Source organism: Ambystoma mexicanum, chromosome 6p, assembly GCF_040938575.1.
Source record: "Ambystoma mexicanum isolate Mex_15411 chromosome 6p, UKY_AmexF1_1, whole genome shotgun sequence".
In the NCBI taxonomy this organism is placed as follows: Eukaryota; Metazoa; Chordata; class Amphibia; order Caudata; family Ambystomatidae; genus Ambystoma; species Ambystoma mexicanum.
Window position 1 is genome coordinate 1,510,281,520 of NC_090935.1, and position 24,827 is coordinate 1,510,306,346.

The 24,827-nt window shown below is 46.5% G+C and overlaps 1 protein-coding gene across 1 annotated transcript in view; it reads right to left on the reverse strand.

The window, feature by feature from the left end:
* The window catches only part of GAK (cyclin G associated kinase), a 2,243,070-nt gene that overhangs the window by 890,499 nt on the left and 1,327,744 nt on the right, over positions 1–24,827 (reverse strand). The window contains exon 19 of the mRNA XM_069626358.1: positions 17,954–18,147. Coding sequence (XP_069482459.1) covers positions 17,954–18,147 — 194 coding nt within the window. The remainder of the gene's footprint in view (positions 1–17,953; positions 18,148–24,827) is intronic.

Below are 24,827 nucleotides of genomic sequence, written 5' to 3' on the forward strand. Positions count from 1 at the left end.
CGGAGGAAATTATGGAGCAGAAGAGTGTATGGAGCGGAGGGGTGTATGGAGCGGAGGGGTGCATGGAGCGGAGGGGTGCATGGAGCGGAGGGGTGCATGGAGCGGAGGGGTGCATGGAGCGGAGGGGTGCATGGAGCGGAGGGGTGCATGGAGCGGAGGGGTGCATGGAGCGGAGGGGTGCATGGAGCGGAGGGGTGCATGGAGCGGAGGGGTGCATGGAGCGGAGGGGTGCATGGAGCGGAGGGGTGCATGGAGCGGAGGGGTGCATGGAGCGGAGGGGTGCATGGAGCGGATGGATGCATGGAACGGACGGGTGTATGGAGCGGTTAGGTGTATGCAGCCAGGAGATCGGTGTATGGAGAGGTTAGGTGTATGAAGCCGAGGGGAGTATGGAGCGGATAGGCGTATGAAACGGATGAATATATGAAGTGGATATATATTCAGAGTAAATGAAGGTATGCAGCAGCAGATCGGTGTATGGAGAGGTTGAGTGTATGAAGCCGAATGGAGTATGGAGCAGATAGGCATATCAAACAGATGAATATATGAAGTGGATGTATACTCAGAGTAAATGAAGGTATAGGACAGATGTGTATAGATGAATATATAGAACAAGATATTACTGCTGGATACGTGAAAATCACGAGTGATTAAAACGGATGAGTGCATAGAGAACGAGTGCGTGGAATGGTTAAGTGTGTGGACTGGGTGAGTCCGTAGAGGGGGTGAGTCCGTAGAGGGGGTGAGTGCGTAAAACAGGTAAACGCATAGCACGCGTGAGGGCATAAAGCAGATGAGTACCTGGAGCGATCGAGTGCCCAGAGTGAACTGACGCGTCGCGTAGAGCCAACAAGCACGTAGAACGAACGAGCACTGACGCATCCAGTACTGATGAGTGCGTAGAATGGATGAGTACGTTGAGCTACTGAATGCGTAGAGCATGAAGCAGTCAGGAGTGCATGCCTGGGGCAGACAAGAGGCCATGCGCGGTGCGGACAAGTGGACAGTCGTGTGGTAGACAAGAGTGCATGCGCGGAGCAGACTAGACCGTGCAGGGCGGACCAGAGTGTATTTGGACCTGACTGGGGTGCATAGAATGGATAGCTGTCCACGGAACGGACTGGAACGCATAAATATTGCGTGACGTATATAGTATGGTCTAGAATGCAAAGAACGTTTGAAAGAGCATATAACTCATATCACACCACCATGCTTACTCTCTCCTTTACATCACCACTCAACTAGAACACAGAGATACTATGACACCATTCGGTATAACTGTTCTCATATCAACATCCGCTGCTCACCCAACATCATTCTAAGTTGACACTGCTGGTCTCACACCCCCCCAGCCAGGCGTTCTCCTCAGGCCTAACGCAGCCGCAGCCGTTCTGGATAAAACCTGCCTGAACGAACACATTCTCCTGACCTCTCAACCACCACACCTACCGCTAAGAAGCAGCTACTACACGGATATCGCACGAGCTGCACACATACCCGGTGCTCACATGCACCTTTTGACTCTCTCTACTGATTTGAACTTCGGTTCCCAAGGGCGTTCAACCTACCAGCGCCTTCAGACCATACCAATGGTATATAAGGCGCTATATAAATTCAAAATAACATAACATGGATGACCATGTGGCTGCTGCACAAATATCTTATACAGGGACACCCCTTTTTAGTGCTGTTGAAGTTGCCATGCCCCTGGTTGAATGATCTCTCAGTCCATCAGGTGGTTCTTTCCCAGCCAATCTGTAACATTCTGTTATGGCTAAAATTATCCATCTGGATAATGTTTGTTTAGTTACCGGAAGACCCAGTATGCGTCCAGTGTATCCCACGAAAAGTTGATCACACTGACAAATTTTTGCCAACCTAGAGATATAAAAACTAAGAGCTCTCCTGGGATCTAGTCTAGGAAGCCGCTCCTCTTCCTTGCTTGCATGAGGAGGAGGGTAAAAAGTAGGTAAAGTTATTTTCTGTGACCGATGAAAATCCGAAACAATTTTTGGCAAAAAAGAAGGTTTAACCCTACGAACTACCTTGTCCTTATAAAAGATAGTGTGAGGAGGACCGCTCTAAAGCGCCTGCAATTCCCTTACCCCGCGGGCTGATGTCAATGCTACAAGAAGTATTGTTTTCAAAGTAAGGAGCCTTAGTGGACAAGAATGTATAGGCTCAAATGGAATAGATGTGAGAAATTCTAGAACCAAATTCAGATCCCACACTGGAACCTGGAAAGGTATTGGAGGAAACACATTATTTAAACCTTTTAAGAATTGAATTATCAAGGGTATTTTGAAGTAAGATTCTTCTAAGAGCGCTTAAAGACGGATAGCGCTGCTAAGTATCCCTTTATCGTCCCAACCTGGAGCCCCAGATTGGCTCAATGCAACAGAAAAGATAATATTGTGGGGATATTACATTGAAATGGGTCCACATTCTTTTCTCTGCACCAGTTACTGAACTTGTTCCAATGGCAACGATACAGAGATTTGGTTGCTACCCTCCTGGCCGAAAGCAAAATCTCCATCACATCATCCGGAAGATCCCAATCCTTGTATCTCAGCCTTTCAGAAGCCATTCGTGAAGGTTGAGTGTGTTGACCTCCGGATGGAGAACATGACCTTCCTGTCGCGAGAGAAGATCCTCTCTTCTTGGAAGACGTATTGGAGGGCAGATGGACATGTCCACGTTTTCCTGGCCCAATCCGGGGAAATTAGGATCATGGTTTTCCCGAATGTTCTCAACCTCCTAATTACTTGAGGGATCACAGGGATTGGAGGGAACGCATACAGAAACTCCTATTCCACCACAAACGCGTCTCCTAGAGCTCCTCTAGGGGGAAATTCCCTTGAGCATTACAGTTTGCACTTACGGTTTGCCCCCGTCGCGAACAGATCCACTTGAGGGCTTCCCCAAAGGGCGAAGATCTCTTGAATGACTTTCTGAGCTATCTCCCACTCGCGAGAGACTGTGCTCTGCCTGCTCAGAGCGTCCGCTGTTGTGTTTTGCTCTCCGGCTAGATGAATTGCCGATAGAGAGATCCCTTCTTGCATTACCCAGAAACAGAGTTGCATCGCCTCTCTGCACAGCGGCAGTGACCATAGTCGTCCTCTCTTGTTGAGGTAGTACATAGCCACTGTGTTGTCTGTCATTATCAGAACATTCTTTCCCTGTACAGAGGGCAGAAAGGCCTTCAGCGCTAGTCTGATTGCCCTCAACTCCAAAAGATTGATTAATGTAGTTTGGACTCCGATGGAGACCAACGTCCGCCGATTGTCAGATCGTTGATATGGGCTCCCCACCCCGTGAGTGAGGCGTCCGTCACTACTGTTATCGCCGGCCATGGCTGCCAAAAAGATTCTCCTCTGAGGATATGATGTCTGCAAGCCCACCATTGTAGATCCTGTGCTACTTGGGCTGGGACCTGCAGCAGATCTGACATTTCCCCTGAGAATTGAGACCATTGAGTTCTGAGAGCCCCTTGAAGATATCTCATTCTCAATCTGGCTTCTGGCACCAGAAAAATGCAGGATGCCATCAGACCGAGCAACCTGAGAAATTTGAAGGCCGGAAGATACTGGGCATTTTGGAATTTTGTTACCATCTGCAGAATGTGGTGAGCTCTCTCTTCGGGAGGTGAGGCTTTGCCCGAGCAAGTATCCAGGACTGGTCCTATAAACTGGAGTCTGGCAGAGTCTGAGGAGTGACCAGTAACTCTTTGCTTTCTACTGCTGTGGGAGTGACTTTTGCTTAAAACCTGCCTCTCCCCCCGGAGCGGGCGCGGAGTCTGGCAGAGTCTGAGGAGTGACCAGTAACTCTTTGCTTTCTACTGCTGTGGGAGTGACTTTTGCTTAAAACCTGCCTCTCCCCGCGGAGCGGGCGCGGAGTCTGGCAGAGTCTGAGGAGTCCGAGGAAGTCCGTGGAAGTCCGTGGAAACCGGGACTCTTCTCTGGACTCCCCTGGCTTCCTGCACACTGTGTTCACTCCCGCTTCAGTCACAGCTATAATGCGAACCAATGCACACACGGCTCTGATGAAAGGGAAGACTGCGAGTGACGCTATAAAGACTCGAGCCCAAAGGAAGCGTGTGCGCGAGCCAGCGTGCCTTGACTCCGAACATTCATGGACTTCGGCGGAGTCTCCGGTGACACTTTATACACCTACCCTTGCTGTCGATGTTGTCCCTAACGGTGTGCAATCCAAGAATGAACGTGAGTGTCCGATGCAGCTAACATCGACATATACACACAACGACAACAATGGTGAAACAGTAAGTGTTTGTGTGGCAACTACTTCACGTGCGGACCCGGTTTTTCCCTCTCACTCCCGGCTAATGGGAGGAGTGGTAGAGGGGCTGGGAGCTGAGAGAGCGGCCGAGGTAACTGCTCTACAGTCCACTATCGACATCGGTTCTGCCCAGCCCAGTCCACTCAAAATGGCCGCTCCCCACGCTTTTTCACCCCACTCCCCGTGTCCAAGTAAACGTGACGGGCCACCTGATAAGTGTGCCAGTGCCCAGGAAACACAAGATACTCCGATGGACATGTCTAATTCGGCCCTAACACTCGGCCCTTCCGACCTTCCAGCCAGTACTTCATCACATGACAGTAGCCCAATGCGATATGATCCCGCTGTCATGCAAACGCCTCTTTGTCAATTTAATAGTGTGATGTCTGGTGTCCAGGTGCTCCAAACAACCCCTGGTGATTGCGATGCAGTAGGTGTCTTAACACAGAAAGAACCAACTAATGATTCTCCACGCCCACGATTTTACAGCGCACACGAGAAGTTGATACCTTCCCCGGCGTCGCCACTAAATACGCTGCACGAAGGTATTTCTCCTAACACAGCGTTCACATTCAACGAAGTGATTAAACCGGTTCCAAACCCGGTCTTACAATCCTTTACCCGTGACTTCCTTACAAATGCTCAGGGAGAGACGATGCCGACTCTGCAAGAAAAAGATCCAACCAACCGCAGAAATTCCTTAGAAGTTGTTAACAAGCTCTTGATGGACCTCAAGCACCTGAATAAAAGCAGATCAAATATCCTGGCCACAAAACACCTCACGCCGGCTGATATAGCCCCAACGAGAGTTCCGACTAACGCTGTGGCTGGTGTGCCCTTATGGGAGTTGTTGGCCAAAAGCTCCCCGCTGAGCCCTCCTACGATCAACCTGATCGAGAGTAGAAGCGGACGCTCGAGTCTTTCACCTAGCATTTTATGCTCACAGAAGAAATCTGTTACAACCAATCTGAACGAAAGCAGAAGTGGCCGCTCGAGTCTTTCATCGAGCATTCTATGCTCACAAAAGAAATCTGCTTTTGCGAAAGGGGCTGACCTCATCATATCGCAAAATGGTGCATCGTTTAACTTCCATCAACGTATGCATGGACCCTCAAGCGTGAGCTCCCAATCTGACGACAAGACAGATTCATCCTCATCGGACTCATCTATAATGGAGCGCCCCTTTCCCAAGATTAGACGCCCAGTGGGCAAAAGGCGATCTAAAGGCCATACAATGGACAGCATCGGCAATGCATGCCATACATCAAATATGCAAGAGCTTCAAACTCTCATTATGTCATCAACCTCAATTGCTTTGGCTCCTTTTTTAAAAATGTATGAACACATAAACGACACCATGAAAGATTTATCAGCTTCAATTAGTGGTCTAAATGCGAAGATTGCTAATCTGGATAACTCTCAAATGACTCTAATGAACACATCCTTACATACCAATAAACAGGTGGAAATGGCATTCAATGCTCTAATAGACAGTAATAAAAACGCACTATTCGACAGAAAATTACTGGCTGAAGTGGCTAAACAGGCATTACACCTCTTTCAACAAAAAGCAGATAATCTTGACCACAATGAAGCCCCTGAAGACAGAAATGCACAGACCTCTCGAACTCCAAATAACCATGCAGCATATTCACCCCTTCGGATACCAATAGCCACGTGCGCCCAGATTGCAGAAGCTACTGCTCTCGAGTGCGACAGAAGTGTAGACAAGGTAGCTCGTACTGAAAAGGTTACACTCGAAGAGGGTCAGGAGCAATCGCTGTTGATACCTAATCCATGTGCTACAGGCCTGCAAATGGTTGAGCTTGCCTCCGCCGCCACTGATCTGACTACACTTGCGCTGACCAACTTCCAGGCTATCTGCCTGGAAACTCAGGATGCAGAGAATTCGGCCCTCCATGATACTCCAGTGGCTGCCTCTTCAAACCTAATTCTTGGTCCTGCTCCTGTTAAAGAGGTGTCGGTCGACACACTAAAATCTGGAAATGATGCTGCCGTTGCAGTCTTCGACATATTTAAACATCCTACAAGAGGGCCTAGCACTGGTCTGAAAACTGGAATTCACAGAGGCAACGAACACAAAAAACCAAAAAACATCCCAATGAAAAAAAAGAATCGAGGTAATGATTCCAGGGAATTCTTGCGTAATTTAAAAACTCTGAATGTAATTGTCAACAAAACAACTCCAAAAGAGAAACAAGATGTGTATGCACCCCAACTAAACGACATTGACACTGAGTTAGATCCGGTCACTGAACCTATAATTGACTTATGTTGCATATCGGAGGAGCTGTTAAATATGTCGGTACACGACGGACAAGTAGCCGACATAGCGGATGGGACCGCGGAGCACAACCTGTTGTCAGTTACCCCCCTGGACGTATCCAGGCAGAGAGATAACACCGCTGTTCTCTCGAATGTTGTCTGCCCTACAATAAACAACCGGCCCGACATTGGACTAAATTTGGCTGACAGTAATTCCTCTCCGTCAAAAGTGCCGGTCCGAAAAACATCTAGAATCATATCTATATGTGAAGCAACTGGGCCAATCATCACTTCCGTAGACGATATGAACTTCTGTTCTAAATCCTTCATGACGCTCGAGGAGAAACGACGCAAGATCTGCAGCCAGTTCAATAAGGGCCCTTCTAAAATGAAAGATACAGAAACTCAAGCTTCTTCCATCCCCTGTATTAATCTACAACTACCCAAAGCCTTTAAGACTGATCCTTCAGGCGCTAAATTACAGGACCCGACCCAGACTAAACCATTGCATTCCAAGGACTTGAGTGTGCCGCAAGAAAATCCCACACTGAAAAAGCACATAACAAAAGAACATCATAAGAGTAAACATTGGAAGAGTGAGTCTTCTTATCATCAGGTACTCTTAGAACGGATCGATTCGGATGATGACTTGATACTGAATCGACACAATGTTCTATGGCTATGTCATCTGATCCCAAGCCTTCGGGCAATTGAATCAGGTGACCTGAAAATTGTAGAATTCCTCGAGGAAACCAAAAATGATGCAGTCATTTTACATGTTCAGTCAAAAATCATAGCTGACACTTTGCTCCAAGCCGGACCTGTGTTAATGTCGCTAGGGTTTGATATCTCACTAGCTCCAACAAGGGCCTCAACAGAGACCCTGAATGAAGCCGCAAACCAGATGGAAGCTGGTAGAGATGATAAAATTCCTCCAAAGTGTTCAAGTGAACGGGTTACTGCGGCTCTCCATTCAAGACCCGTTTCCCTCACACAGAAACCTTGGAAGCCTATGTATGAGCTACCTAGCCAAAACAACATCAAGATTACAATCCAAGGAGTCAGCCAAACACATCGAATTGAAGACCGGCCAGTATCTGACACATCATCTATGACGCAAGGGAATGACTGGGCCTGGGTTGCTGAAACCCTAAACAACACCATGTCTTGTTAACGCCAGGCCCCCAAGAACCATAACAACAAAAAAACCCTCAACCTGGGCTCCTGGAACACAAGAGGGTTCAGTCACCTGTTTAACACCACCTGGGCCGATGATTTGGATATTATCTGCCTACAAGAGACATGGCTCTGTGAAAAACCCATTTTGGAGGGTTTTGAAATTGCCCATACACCGGCGCTCAAACGGAATAGGGGGAGACCGATGGCAGGTCTACTTGTAGCTGCCAGGATCAACTCAGGTCTTCGGATTCTAAATTCAATAAACATCTCTCCATATATACAGGTGACTACGGTCGGGGTGGGAAGTACACCCGCTGGAGCTACAACTAAGATCTGCATTTTTAATCTCTACTGGAACCATGCAGTGAGTGGAACCACAAACTTCATAGATGAAGTCACGAAGTCCTTGGATGAGTATATGGAAGCTGGCCCCGCAAATGAGTTGATAGTCTGTGGAGATCTTAATATTGACTGCTTTGTTCATTCGAACGAATCAGGCTACAAGAAGACTGTAAAGAACTTAGAATTCCTTCCGGCAACCCAATGGTGTCTGGAAATGAAGTTACGTGACCTGATGATGCTGAATGGTCAAACGATGGGAGATATTCCAGCTGCTCCTACTTGGCGTCGAGGCAACCTTAACTCAACCTTGGACTATATATTTGTATCCAGTAGGATCCATACGAGAACGACTAGTCTGTCTGTCCAAACAATGCAGCACAGCGATCATGACATGGTGGTCTTGACATTCACGGAAACAGTTGAAAACCCTCGAGATCTGTGGGCCTTTCCTATCAGAACAGGAACCGGCAGGATTCGCTTAAATCTAGATTCTAATGAGACAAGCAACATCCTGAAGGGCCTTCAGACCTCTGATTTCACGGAATATGATTATCTTTTAACTCAATACCGTGAAAACAGGATCCACATGGGCAACAGTCTGTTCTCATCGAAGCACAAATTTGATCTTGAGGTGCAAAAACGGAAACGACTCCTACGCTGGCAGATAAGATCGGCCCGCAAACAAACCCCCAGCGTTGCCAACGGAACTGTTAAAAAATTTAAACAATGCTACAAGAACTGGCTTAAGTCCCACAAAGGTATCATGCTGCAGAATGATGCAGAGCTAATGTTATCAAAAATGAAGAGCTCAAATACCGCTGAATATTGGAGATTGATAAATGACAATCTTGCTCCTCAACATGCTCTCCAAGCTAACTTGGTCTCTGAGGCCGAGTGGGTATCCTTCTACGCAAACCTCTACTGCAGCAACAATGAGGTTGTTGCTTGGAGACCACCTGCACAGTCACATTGGGACTTGGTTTTCGATCATGATGACATACTGAGAGTCATTAAGAACTTGAACAACTCAAGAGCCCCTGGCCCTGATGGCCTAACGAACTTTACACTTAAGCTCCAACCTGAACTATGGACCACCTTCTGCGAGTTGTTGTTTAAAAGGATTGTCAATAACTGTAAGACTCCCAAGTCCTGGAAATCGGCAGTGATTATACCGATTTTCAAAAAAGGCGACCGCCACAATCCAAAGAACTATAGACCAATTGCTCTACTTGATGTGTTGGGCAAAGTCTATGCTACTCTTCTTCAACAAAAACTGACGGAATGGTTAACAAGCTGCAACCAGATGGACCCTAGACAAACTGGTTTCGTCAAAGGTTTGGGCTGTGGTATCAACCTCTTAACTCTAAATCTATTGAAAATGGAAGCCCTACGATCTAATTCCAAGATTTATCTCGCCCTCGTGGATTTGTCCCAGGCATTTGACACCATTAATAGAGAACTGCTTTGGTCTAAACTGATCAAATGGAATTGCCCTGCAAGTCTGTTAGCCGCTATTTATGATCTTCACACGGACACGACCATCAGAGTTCACCTAGATCAAAAGGGCAACCTCTCCTCACCAATTGACACCTTTCGAGGTGTCAAGCAAGGATGCCCGCTTGCGGCAATCCTATTCAACTTGTTCATATCCGACATTAAGAATGTATTCTGTGGTCTCCGCACTTTCCCGCCAAAACTCCACGGCTCATACGTGGACTACTTAGTCTATGCAGATGACATCATACTGATAGACTCAACTCCTATAGGTCTACAGCGGAAATTGAACGCCGTGGAGAAATATCTAACAGAGAACGGGCTGGTTATCAACAGAGCGAAATGCAAAGTCATGGTCCTTGAAAGACTCCATGGATCCAATATGCGTCGGCAGAAATTTAAATGGTATGTGAACAAAGAACCCATTGGGCGTGTGCTTAACACCAGATACCTAGGCATGCAGATAAGTGCTAGCATAAACGATGCACCATGGGTTGATTTAGCCAAGAAAAAATGCCGTCAACTGGCATGCCAAGCAATCTTAATCAACAAAAAGTTTGGTAAATTTAGTTTAAGACCAACGTTAACCTTCTTCCAGCAGAAGGTGGTACCGTCTCTGATATACGCTGGCGAAAATGCCTTTGGGTGTGGATCTGATGTGTGGAATTCCTTACATCTTTTGGTCTAGGGTTCTCCATCTTCCCAAGGGCACCGCCCAGTGTGCATCAGATATGAACTTGGATACATATCTATGCAAGCGAGAGTTGCTTGGAACCTCTTAAGCATCTTCAGGAAATTAAACACGAAGAGCACACTGCCCCAGATGGATATTTTACACAACTTGCAGTCTGCCAAGGCCCCTACAATTGTATTCCAATGGAACAAGCTATGCCTTGACGTGCTTAACACGTACGACACCACGATGCAACTGCTGCTTGAAAATCCAGATGCGGCAAAACTAAAGATCTGGAGAAATGACTGCATTCAGACCTGTGACAAACGAGCCAATTCGAGGTCCATGCTTGAAGCGCCGGCCGAGGCAAGGGCATATGGATGTGTACCCCTGTATTTGGCCTGCTTTCCGGACCAATGGGCTCGGGCCCTTTATCTCCATTTTAGACTGAATGTCATGACAACTAAAGAACGCCTCTGCTAGTGGTCACAATCTCCGGACGTGGACCTGACCTGTCGTTTTTGCGCTTCCTCTAAAGAAACTCTGAAACATCTAATCCTAATGTGCCCTGTGTTTGAGTCCAAAAGAGTTAACATCTTTAGTCCAGTAACAATGAACTTTCAGTTCCGCACCCGAGATGATTGGTGGAGAGCCCTGTTTGATGGATCAAACAGAGCAGTGCTATATGCACTGGTCTCTTTTCTTCGTATTATAAAAGATCATCTACACGATGTCTCGGTGGACACGATCGTTGGGTCGCTTTGAGATCCACACCCGAGCTCATGTTAGGGGAAATAGATGGGGAGATGAGGGCCGGCACTGATTCGAGACGAATGTTAAGGCTTGGTTTGTGTCTGTTCTTTCTTTTTAAAGGGTTAAAACAAAACCCAATTAAAAATAAATAAATAAATAAATAAACTGGAGTTTCTGTGATGGTATCATGTTTCACTTTAAGTTCAGAGAAAAACCTAGTTTGTGAAGGAAGTGACAAGTCTTGGACAGATGATCCAGGGCTTGTTCTGGAGAACGTGCTCTGATCATCCAATTGTCCAGATAGGGCTAGACATGAATCCCCCCCTCTTCTGAGACTCGCTGTCACCACCGCCATCAACTTGGTGAAAACTCTTGGGGCGGACGTTAACCCGAATGGCAGAACCCGAAACTGAAAATGAGAATTGCCAATCGCAAACCTCAGGTACTTTGTGTGCTTGAAATGGATTGGAACATGAAAATAAGCATCCTGAAGGTCCAATGATACCAACCAATCCTGGAGTTGGAGAGGCTTAAAGATCTGAGAAAGTGTGACCATCTTGGTAGGAACCTGTTCAAGTTTCTCAAGTCCAAGATGGGTCTCAGTCCTCAGTCTTTCTTTGGAATAAGGAAATATGGGTAATACCAACCCTTGTTCCTCTCCGCTACAGGTATATGTTCTATTGCACCTTTCTGTAGCAGGGTCAAAACTTCCTGCAACAGGAGCGGATCCGGATGTTTGACAGAGTTGTATTCCGGGGAGTGATTCTGAGGTTTCTTTAGAAAAGGAAGGCAGTAACCTTGGGATACTGTTTCCAGTACCCAAGCATCTGAATTAATGCCCCGCCATTCTTCTAGATGCTGTGAGATCCTGCCTCCCACCGGGGTCTTGTGGGTCAAAACCTCACAGTGGTTTCGTGGCAGCTGCAGCAGCGGCTGAAGGTACAATGCCGTTGCTGGGGCAGATCTAGCACCTTTTCCTCGCCCCAAGGACATTTTCTTTGACCTCTCTTATTGGCCTGCCCTCTTCCTTTTCCAATTGAGGAATAATAGAGAAAAGGGTGACCCCTCCAGGAAGATGAGCCTGTGTAGGGGCGTTGCTGAGGTTGTCTTATAGCGGCACTGAGAGAGGACTTTTCCGCCACTTTGGAGGTCTGTAGCTTTTCCAAACTTTCATGTGCCTTGCTACCAAACAACCTCGAGCCATCTAAGGGCATATTAAGAAGCCTGCATTGCACATCAGGAGCAAACCCAGAATTTCTTAGCCACGCAAATCTACGTAGCACTGCGCTAGTCGCCATGGACCTGCTGACACTGTCAGCTGTGTCCAAACCTGATTGAAGGCATTCTTCCGACGCCTCTTTTCCATCCCTTATAATAGCTAGAAAGCCATCATGTTCTTCACCTTCCGGGATGTGTTCAGCTGCCGCTGACATGCAGTCCCACAGGGAATATGTGAACCTCGCCAAGGTAGAAGTTACATAAGTAGACTTCAAAGTCATACTGCCAGATGTAAAGATTTTTCTAGACCATGCATCCACCTTTTTATCGTCACTATCTGGAGGGATTGTAGGGTATGCTACATTCTTTGTGGAAGTGGCTGCCTGTACTACCAAACTTTCCAGAGTTGGGTGTTTGCTGAGGTATTCCGGATCAGATGTGCAGGGTCTATATTTTGCAACAAACTTAATATTTACTGCCCCTAATGCTTCGGGACGTTCCCATGCAGAATTAACCCTTCTCTGTAAGGCAATATGAAAGGGTAGAATGGGGTCTTGTTGGGGTGTTCCAGATAATATATCCGTCATGTCATCATCTTGACAGACTGGTGAACTCCAACCCCCATCCCATAAATTCTGTAACTCTGCTCATGAGTTTTCTATAACTCATATCAAGCTGTTCTGATGGGTCTGGTTCGTCAAATTGATACTCAGGAGAAGTGTCCAGGCCACTTGCTGTTTGCAAACATTCTTGCAGATCTTGAATTCTTGAGGGTTAATTAACTCCTCTGGAACAGATCCTATGCCAAATTTGACACCAGTAGAGGTGACTTCTTCCTCTTCCGATGAATCTTCCTCATAGATGGATGACATGGTTCTGAAAAAATCACGTCGACTCTCAGGTTGAAAAACCTTTTATGCAATACAGGTTTATCCCTTATTAAAGGCTTGAGCGTTGACGAAAAAGTTGATGGCGCCTAAGTTTTAATCACATCCTTCGACATCGTCGAGGGAACTTTCGATGACCTCGATGCAATCGTTGAGGGAGTTGTGGAAACCGTCAAAGGAGCTTTCGTGGTTTTCGAGCGTGAACTCGACGTAGCTTCCTTCAAGGGAGTTGTCGACTCGAGGACCTTCTGAGTCTTCAACGACGTCGACTTCGATGGCTTATGTTCTTTCGACGCCATTTTGTTTCCCTCTGCCTTCGATTTATGCACCGAGGATCTGTCTTGCGAGGTGATCGAGAAGAGTCTCTCGATGACGCTCTTGACGTCTTTTTATCAGCTTTTCTTGTTTTGAACCTTTCTTTATCACTTTTCTTGTGACCAGGAGCATGGGCTTCTTTAGCTTTTTTTGAGGGGGTCTGGGCTGCGTTCTCAAAAAATTTTGCATGGAAACTCAAAAAGCTTCCCATTTACTCGTAGTGTCATGCTTTGATGGACATGCTATAACCTCCTCCGAAGAAGTCAAAGAGGATGAGTGAAATCGATGCCGTCTCTTCTTAGCCTTTTTAGATGACCAAGAAGAAGACTTTCTCGATCTACTCCTCGAACGATATTTTTTATGATACTTTTTTGAAGACTCAGCTGAATCTTTCTTTTGCAAAATAGACTTCGATAAACCCTCCCCCATCGCCAGTTTACCTATACGCTCTTTTAAGGCTTTGTGGGTCATCGACTGGCACGAACCACAATCTTCAGTACGGTGGTCGGAACCGGGGCACCAAAGACAATTTTTGTGTGGATCTGTCAGGGACATCTTCTTTCCACATTTTATGCATTTTTTAAAGCCTGTCTTCAGTGTGGAAGGGTTCGAAGAAGACGATATAGCTTTTTTCACAGAAAAGACTGAAGCGCCGTTTAACTCGATCCGAAGCGAAGCTAACGGAAAAACGGAACTGAAGCCAAAGGGCGCGCTCGATGATCTTATACAGTGGATGACGTCGGTGCTCGACGGATGCCACCGAGGGACATCGACGACGCGGCCTTGAGTGGAGCGCCCTCTGCTGGAGAGAGAAAACCTTTTCTGAGGCGAAACCTAAAGGTAAGAATATATCTAAGATGAGGAATACGTGGGAGGACAATCCATTCGAATGAATATTTCTCTGTTGTGTAGGCCCTAAGGTAGCAGAGGCCCTACCTTTATGGGACGCATTTCACTGTGCATACTGACCATAAGCCCTTAAAGTGGCTAATGAACATGAAGGGAGAGAATCCAAAGTTGTTCAGGTGATCCATAAGTCTGCAAGGCTTTGACTTCACTATTGAGCATAGGCCAGGTGTCCAACATAGCAATGCTGATGAGTTGTCCAGAATGTTTAACCGACCTGAACATGAGACTCATCCAGGGATAGATTAATTCCCCCTGTCCTTGGTCTGGGAGGAGCGAGTGTTAGGAAAGATTCACATTTATGTGTAACTGTCCCTCCAGTTGTGTAACCCCCCCTCCCTAACTTGTTGCTGATGTCTGAACACCATAGTCTGACTTTACCAGAGGAGCACAGCCGTCTGCTGCACTCCCCTGTGATTTTCACTCACTTTTTATGGGGAAACTGACATGCCCTTAAAGACAGTCAGTACTGGGAGACTGTTTCCCTTAGTCCTTGCTGCAACATGTAACAAGTGTACAATGTACCTGGCAGTACAGTGCACTTAGGTCTAGTCATTTGCAAAGGCTCTAGATACACTCGAAGGATTTTTTAGGAGACGTGCAAATGTGCCTTGGACAGGGATGGTGGTAGCTTATCATTTTGCATATATTTAACCCTTTCTTGCCAGGTAAACCGTTTGGCAAGCTTAGGTGGCCTGGTTCCAAAATGGCCACGCCACAAGGTTCTTTGTCCTGTCCTTTGGCCATCTTGCCCATTTACTTTCCCCAGGTCGAGCCAAACTGGGTCAGTCCTTATTTGGGCATGCAGTTTCCCGCGAAGCACCAAGCTTTCGCAGGCTTCTGCATGCCTTGTGTGTGTGCCTCCAGGATGTGGGCTGGAACGTCTGGTTCCAATACACACCCTGGGTACCAGAGAGTCTGGAGTGCAGTGAATGCCTGGGACCACTGTGGTCCATGATTGGTCCACATATGGTATGCAGTATGTGAGCAGATCTTTCATTGGGTCCTCTTCGTTTTGGTATGAAGGAGATTCTGGATAAGAGAATGCCCCAAACACCCATACCATGTCGATCTCTGGAGTTCTCACTGAACGAAGGATAGGATCCAAGTATCCTGAAAGTAAGAAGCCGAGTCGAGGAACTGCTGGTGACCCGCTGGAAGGTTTGGCATGCTGAGCCTGCTGGACCCCTCTCTGCATCTGATCGAAGGTCTGCAAAGGCGCTTCGACCCATTGGAATAGTGGGACCAACTATTCTCTGCACCTTCATCTTAACCTGCAAGTAAGCCTTTTTGGAAGTGTCCCTGGGCCATGCCGTGGACGGACCAGTTTGCACAGACGTTGGGCTCCGATACCACCGCCGTTTAGCTGCCAGTTCGCAACCCGATTTTGGGTCCATTTTAGTGCACGACGCACACCCCTCCATGTCGAGACCAGTGCCAAGGCACAAGAGGCATATCCTCATGTGGGTCGGTAACCGACATTTTGCAGTGGCAGTCGGAACACTGTTTGATACCCAATACCCAGGCGACGGAATCTTGGTCAAGGAAAGAAACCTGATTCTGACGAAAATACATGAAGTAGAGACAAAGACTGAATCACTGTGTTCCTAAAGCAGCGTGTAGAGCATGTGAAAGAAAGGAACCGAGGTGTGGGGCGTAGTGACGTGGTATATATATGACACCTGGCATCACATCCTGTGCCGACGATCAAGCACAGAGCAAGACGGGACGACGATCAAGTTGCGGTCCACTATGCCCGCTGTCAACGTTTTTCCGAAGAAGCAGAGTTGGATGAGGATATCTATCAGATGAGGAACCTGCGGGAGAAAGGCACTCCATTGAAAATGACATATTAGAGGAAGCGTGGGGACTTATTTGGCAAAGTGCACATAAGGCATCAAAATGTATCTCCATTAAAGAAGTAGCATGCAAAATACATTTTAAAGGGTATATCACAGCACTGCACATGAATTGAATGACTAAAACCTCCTCACTGCTTTGTTGGAGAGAGTAGGCAGAGGTCAGTAATTTAGGCCCTATGTTGTGGTCCTGCTCGAAGTCTCAAATGTATTGGAAAGAAATATTGGGACATATTAAAAATATTACGGGCATACAGTTGCCCCTAGACACAACGGTTTTGATATTGGGAGCTGTGTCAGAAGGGCTCTATGCAGCTAGAGGCACTCAAGCAGATCTACTTACGCATTTGTTGAATGCTGCTAGATTGAGACTAGCACAATATTAGAAAGCTAAAGAAGGCCAGATCCTTGTGTGGTGTGTTGGTGATGCAGAAAATATTTGCACTGACCAATGGAAGCTATCCAAAATGTCTTAAAGTATGGCTCCCTTTTCATGAGTGTTTGAGAGCGAACAACATTTCTAGAAGCCACTGTCACTGAAACATGTTTCATTATGATTCTTGTGTTCATAGCAGTCCAAATTAATATGGACTCAACCACTTGGGGAGAAATGCAGAATCTTTGTGCGTCCCCACATGTTGCAAAGTTACATTCAAGTTTAAACTAATGTTGTACATTGTAACTGTGTTTGAGACCACCTGTAACAACTAGTGTGCGCATCAGTTGTGAAGGGATATGTGCGAGTAAAAAAAAAAAAAGATTCCTCACCCACCCCCCAACAGGTGCCATGTGGCAAGGTAGTTTTATGCTTACTGGCGCCATCTCTATGGATGCTGACTTTAAAGCAAAGGCACCATGTTTTTGGGCCGTCATCTCGTTGCTGTGGGCTTTGCTAGCTGTGACAGGTGTGGAGGGGTTTCCGTGCACAGGTACATAGCTCATGTGCAACACTCTGGTCTTGGAAACAAGACCACACTGAGCAGCACAGGTTTGTTTACCCAGTCCAGGGTACTGCGCTTAGCAGCTGGAGTGTGGCATAAAGTGCAAAAATAAGAAACCAAATAACATTATTCTTGTCAAGCATTCTCGTGGCCACCTGAGATGGTCTCATGGGTATATTTGCACAGCCCTGAAGAGCTACGACCTGGCGGTAAACGGTTCCTCAATACTACCCTTTGGTGAGGGTTTGAGGTCGGCAGCATCCCCGGGACCTGGGATTTTATCGGCCATCTTCTTGGTGCCCTTATGTCATGGCTGGTCAGGAGTTTGTGCCCCCTGTTCATCTTCTCTCTTTACGGGCCTTCAACACAATAGGGGTTCATTTCGTACATGCCAGGCATTTGCCCTCGGGTGTGGTCATGGGCCGGCATCTCTTAAGCATCAAATGGGTGTCCTAGACCTCACTCCCGATCTTACAGTCGGGGCAGCAGTATAATTTAGCCTGGGTAGGCAAGGGAGTGTGAGAATAAAGACTAAGTCAATTTCCTGAAATATATGAATATATTCACCTATATTCCTACTGTGCACCATTTTCCATTACAGCGACATAATTCTTTCATTCCGTTTCGAAGCCGCAAACGTCTTGGCGCTGACCGTAAAGGTGTTGAAATTAAGGTAGGTGTAGGATACTAATCGAAACAATCCAAACATCTGAGGCAACATGGGCACCTACTCCACATCACATTGTAGCTTGTGGACATTTTTCTGCCTAATATGTTCACATATTACACAAAAATGTAAATTACCAAATTTAGATAAGATTTCTTGCTGTTCTTCACGGCCAGAGAAAAGGATCTTGGGATTTAACCCCTTTGTGTTCAAGTTCTCCCAAGGCGGACTGTCACTGCTGAGTCTATCACGTGGCTCCACTTCCACCTCAAGATTTACTTGAAACAAATCAGGATATTTTTCTTGAATGTCGCAAGCATCTAAATCATACCTAGAAAACAAATATAACAAATTAGCATTTCAAGATAATGCATTGCCATAAATCCCTCCTTATATAAAACAGTGGATGTTGTATACCTTCTACTAATTGCAGCCATACCTGCACATATTGCGGAGTACACCCTTGAAGGAGGGCAATTTGCTTTTGCAAAACAGTGTATGTAATATAGAAAGAACCCTTAAACTTGCAGGTTTCTTTTACAAGCCCTCTAACGCCACATGTCAATCGATCAGTAGCCAACTTGAAAAAAACCAAAAACGCGCATGATCATTTTACATGTTCATGTAAAAGGCCCTATATCCATTTAAAAGTGTATCACTTCACCTTGGTCCAGCTACACAGAATTGGCCTCTATCAAGTACAGAGGGCACGGAAATCCAACCTTTTCCATTAAACATACAACATGTTTCGCACATTCTTAATTCATTCATTTTTTTTGTGATGCACTACATGCCACGGTGTTGACTACCAGAGCTAAAATAAGGAGAACAGGAGTCCTTTGATGGCAAGAACGAAAAGATGATTGTCCAATGTACTTATGCAAACCAGGCTGGTCGAACAGGAGTGTTTTTAGATCCCTTCTAAACTTTAGATGACCAGACAGCATGTGAAGATGAGGAGAAATTATTTCAGAGGGAAGTCCTTGGGGTATAGCTGGATTTGTACCCAAAACAATTTATCGGTTTCGGCACATTACCAATAGCTGTAGGGTATTTGGTCTGCTGGTAGCAGAAGACATGCATTACTTACCGTAATAGCATTTCTGATGATTGTATCTGCTTAGATTCACATGCTGTGCATATGGGCCGACATCCAGTGGTAACTGCTGAGAATTGCATCTTGTCTTACAGGGACCGAAAGGGAACGTCGGCATAGGCGTGTCTATAGCACTATCCCTATCATGACGTGTGGGCGTCCCCCAACATGGGGACGGTACCGGAACCTTTGGCGTAAAAAAAAATGTACCTTCCCCTTTAAATTTAGTATAGCACGCAGGGCGCGGCCTCTGGAATGCTGCTCTCCGGCGCCTCCCCTGAGTCCCCTTTGAACACATCGGACGCTTTGATACCTGGCTATTCTTAGTAAAGCTTTGCCCTTGGCATACTAACAGGGGAGGGTGGGCGAGACAGATGGACTAGGAGTACTCTAGTCACTACAGTTAGTAACTTTAATTACTCATATGTCCCGTCCCCTTTCCGCCATCCCTGTGGGCAATTCCAGTGAACAAGAACACATGGTGAAGCTGTTACAACCTGCCTCATATCTACGATGAAGTGAAAAGGTTCTTCAGAACCGCCTGACCAAAGTCTGCATCACGCCAGGAGCTGGTGACCAGTGAGTAGTCTCAACAGAAGGCCGACGAAGTGACCCAAGTAGCTGCCTTGCTGATGACATCCCAAGAAGCAGGTCTCTGCAATGGGACCGCATGGGAATTAATTCCCTCAGAAATAGCCTGAACCATCCAACAGGCGATGGAAGCCTGAGAGCTGGGGGAGGAGCCCCCAAAAGTCATGAACAATGCCTCACACTTCCTAAAGGATTTCGTTCGAGAGAGATAAAACTTGAGAACCCTTTTGAGGTCCAAGGAATGTTGGGCCCTCTCTGCCTCAGACTTTGGGATTCGGGAAGAACACCGGCAGTAAGACCTCTTGATTCAGATGGAACAGAGAGACCACCTTGGGCAAGAAGTTTGGGTGAGTATGCAAGATGACTTTGTCATTGTGAAACACGGTGAAGGGCTTGCACAAAGACAACACCTGCGGCTCACTAACCCTTCACGCAGGAGGTGAGAGCCACCAACAAAACAATTTTTAGCATCACCAAGTGGATGTTATCGGCTCGAAGTGTTTGCTTTGCAAAGCTGCAAGAACCACATTGAGGTCCTTAGTCCTTTCCCATTGGGCCTCCCCTCCAGGTACTTTTGTCTCTGATTTGCTTGCATCTAAAAATGCTAATATGCATCTAATTTGTTACTAAGTAGCACCGCTTGTACCTTGTCCGTCACACCTTGGGGCTACACAGTTCCCAGCTCCCCTGCTGTTTATACTATTCCACATTTCCAGGGTCCAGATTTTGTGCCCTACATCCATTAACCATTGAATATACACTTAGTTTTATTGAAGATCAGACAAATGACATAATACGAGGCCCAAACCTTTTTAATATGCAGGGAGCCAACAGTTCACAACATCAACAGCCTCAGGTGACAAACTCCTCAAATTGAAAAAGAAATGTTTCAGGACAGAGGTCCATGGCCACGTCTTAAGGGAACAAGTGAAAACCAACCTAGTCCCAGTGGGCCTCACCATACGTAATGAACCAGCACTCTTCCTAGAGGATAAAGAGTATATGTTGGTCCTTACAATAACAGCCCAACGCATCCACTTAAGAATTAAAGAGGAACTTGGAAACAAAGAAGAGACTTTTTTGAAAAACGCCACTCTTGACAACACGAGAAAAAAACAGAGATAAATACTACAATGAATCAGTTCATAGCTGATACGCTTGAGAAGAAGCACAAGAAATTTGCCAAGGACATTAAGAACTTCAAGTTAGGACATTTTTATCACTAGCTAGCCCCAGATTATGCAGAAAATAATGATAAAAAAAAGATACAAAACACAACAGGGGCCTCGAGACAAAGAAAAAGATGGGTCACCTTTTATGACACATTGAGCTCAGATTCAGGACTGGACGACCATTACAACTATGGAGTCAATCCATACCAAAGATCGTACCCTCCTCCACCTCTTCATTTTTTTACAAAGAGGGGACCCCAGAGGCACCTGCTGGGGTCCCCAGCCAATGCAAATGTTAATCTACCCGAGCTGGGGACAACAGAGAGGCCTCTCCAATGTACCTACCAAGCCAACCAATTGGTTTAATCTAGAAAACAAGCTTAAGCGCTTCTTCCAGACTATACGCCTTAAAGCACACTTTATAGACTCTAAATACACTGAGCCAAAGGAAGAGACAGGTTTTAGCATTATGTCTTCATTCTGTCCAAATGAGAACGAGACCACTCTGCGATAATTACTTTTGAAAAATGCGTCACACAAGATTGTGAAACTACAAAACTTCCATCATTCATTGAGGCACAACCTGACCAATAATGAGCGACAAGCCCTCAAAAAACTGTCGGACAACAATGATATAGTTGTCAAAACAGCTGGTGAGGGAGGAGGGATCGTCATTCAGAACATAAACCAATACAAAAAGATGGTTGCCACATTACTAGAGGACTGAACCAACTACAGAAAACTTAAGAAGGACCCAACTGTGGAGATTAGGAGACAAATCCAAGACATCACCAGATATGCCTTTGAACATGGCTGGAAAACCGACAAGGAAGAGCCATTACTTAATAAATCTGAAGGCAGAATCCCAGCATTTTATGCGCTTCCCAAAATTCAAAAGGACCCAGTCAATCCACCAGGGAGACCCATAGCCTCTGGCTCGATCCTCGAGCCCATCTGCAAGTTCATTGATTATTTCCTTAAACCCCTGAGTCAACTGACCCCTACTTACCTCAAAGACACTATGGGCCTCATTCCGAGTATGGCGGTAAGGGATAGCGGCCACCGCTAACGAGAGCGGTGGCGGTAATCCCTTACCGCCATACTCCGAGTTCCCTTAGCGCCATGGTGCTTTTAACACCTGCTTTTAGCAGGCGTTAAATACCATGGCGCTAAGGGACCTTGATGTTAATTACGCCACCGTAATTTACGGTGGCGTAATTGACGCCTTCCCCACTCCCATTATGCCCTATGGGGCAAGAATGGGAATGGGGAAGGGTAAATGGGGATTGGGGAATTACCGCCCCGCCAACCTTGGAATGGGGCGGTAATTCCGCCAACCACCAAGGCGCTGCCGGTCCGGGTACGGCGTCAACCAAGGCGTTAATAGCGCCATTGGTTAGCGCCGTACTCGGAATGAGGCCCTATGTCTACTATCACAGCCTTTGAAAATACACCATTCAAAGGTTGAAGACATCCTGGTGTCAATGGACATAAAGGCGCTCTATACCAGCATTCCCCAAGGAGCAGCCCTTGAGAGCGTGAGGGGTCACCCCACTCACCATAGGACCCAAAGAAGAGTACCTGTTAACTTCATCATCAAACTACTGGAGTTGGCTCTTACCCAAAACTATTTTAAGTTTGACAACATTTTTTTATCATCAAATCTGCGACACAGCAATGGTTGCAGCGTTCACCCCCAGCCTGGCCGTCATCTCCATGGCTGAGTATGAAAAAACCTATGTCCTAAATGAGATTAATCCGTTGCACAACATGAACGAGTGGATGAGGTATATAGACAACATAATTTTCATACAGAAGGGCAACTCCATGGCACTCAACAAATTCCACAATTGGATCAACACTCAAACAAATAAAATTTACCATCAACAGTAGCCCCAGTGCCATCAATTTTCTTGACCTTACCATCATGGCGCAAGATGCCAAACTAATCTGTACCCTATACAAGAAGGACACAGACTGGAATACACTGTTGTACTACAGGAGCAGCCACCTTAATAACCTAAAAGGATAACTTACCTTTCAGCCAAATTCTTAGACTAAGGAGAAACTGTACCGAGATTCCACAATATAGACAATACATAAAACAACTGGAGACCAGACTGCAAGCTAGAGGTTATCCCCAAACACCTTTGAAAAACACTTGCAAGAGAGCACTCGGCACCCCAGGTGAAGCCCTACTACAACCAAAGCACTCTGCACCCCAAGTGAAGCCCTACTACAACCAAACACCAGGGCCCCAGAACAAAATACCACCACCTGTGTGACTACCTTTGGTCCGGATACTACCAAGATTAAGCGTATAATCAAACCATTCTGGCCGCTGGTCCAACTCAGCCTATCGGACGAACCCAGCCCCAGAATGGCATTAAAACATTCCAAAAACCTCAGCGAGTATCTCACCCATGCCAGGCTGACCAAAAAGACAAGAAACGCACTTTGGAATCTTCAAGACATCTCGGGACACTATCCCTGCACATCATGCACCGTCTGCAGATTTACTAACAAAATTAAAATCTTTAAAGTGAAAGGAAAAGATTGGACCTTAAGACACTTCAACTGTAAGACCATGAATGACATCTATGTCAGAGAATGCCCTTGTGGCCCAAGATGTGTAGGGCCAGACAACGAGACAAGTTAAGAGAATTGGCGAACACCGCTCAAGAATTTGCTGCAGGACACAAAACGCTCCCCTGGTTTTCCACTTTATCGAGCACCAACGTAGTCAAGATGACATCAGATGGTGGGTGATCGACAGAGTCCAAAACACCAATGTCAGCAAAGCCCTCAACCACAAGGAATCATGGTGAATGTTTAAACTCCAATCCATCCCTTTAGGACTGAATGAGGCTAGGCCAGCTTGTCCTTCAAGCTGAATTACTATATACATCTAACGGCCCCAATGACATTGGGCACCCATGCAAAGCTGAGGCTCTCTCCTTCGGCTTCCCTGCTCCCCAACCCAAGTAGGTGCGTTTTCCCTCCCGGCCTCCAAATCTTTTTGAGATACCTTAAGCTAAGGATTACAGCAGTTTGGGGATCGTTAACGCTCCCTCTTAATCTTCAGAGCGCGAGCGCGCTAGTTAGTTTCAGCCCTCCAGCCTCTATCCATCTCGGCCAGGTTTCCATGGTATCGTTCCAAACAGGGAAGTGCATACTAGCAACACTCTGTGCATGCGCGCTACCCCTGTCTAGCAGACACTACGCTGACATGCATGCGTGGTGCGGCCCGACAACAGCTCTTCTTGAGTGAAAGGACTTCAGTTGCATGTTTGTTGCCGCCAGCATTCCATGCTCCTTTGCAGCCATCAATACGCAGGTAAGCTGCCCTCCTCTACATGGCCCCACCTCACGCCTCCGCCTGCTCTACATACCGCGGCATGAGCCAACATTCCAATAGCTCCATTATTTTTCTTCCAGCATGACACGGACTGAAGCGTACACACAACCCCAATGTTTCCAGGCATCTTGTATACAGAACCTCCCTGCGATTTCAAAATGTACACCTAAACAGGCAGAATACAAGGTACTTACCTCAGGGCTCACACCACAAGGAGTGCCCTACCAGTCCAACTGGCCTCTTGCTGGCTGTATTTTTCTTTTCTATCTACTAGAACTATGAAGGTGGTGCCGATGTTTGCACTTCCTCATAATGTTACTCTGCTTATTCCAACAGAATCCACTGTTTCACAGGTACAGCGGCCCTTACCTCGCACAGGCCCCCATGCTCCACTTACCCTTTGATGATGCCCCTCCGCCTCATCACAGTGGCTCATTAGAAGCCCCTACAATCTAAAAAATAAGTCCACATTCTACTTCACCCACCCCAAGGGTATCCACACAAGGTCAGTGGTATTTACTTTTGGAAGAGAGGTCTTCCTCACCTTCATTTAAAGCTACACCCATCCTCCCAGAGCCTAGCCTCTCGGTTTTATTTTATCTTTACTATAGTTTACAAGCGTGTTCTTCCTATAGAGAGACACGATCCAAGGCCCAGAAGAAGGCACCCTAACCTGTAGCTGAAACGTCAATGGACCAGCAATATCACAGCTGCAGAGTCCGCAGTACATTTAGGGACTTCCACCCCGACATAGAGCCAGGATTGGACACTTTTTACCCGCAGCCCAACATATA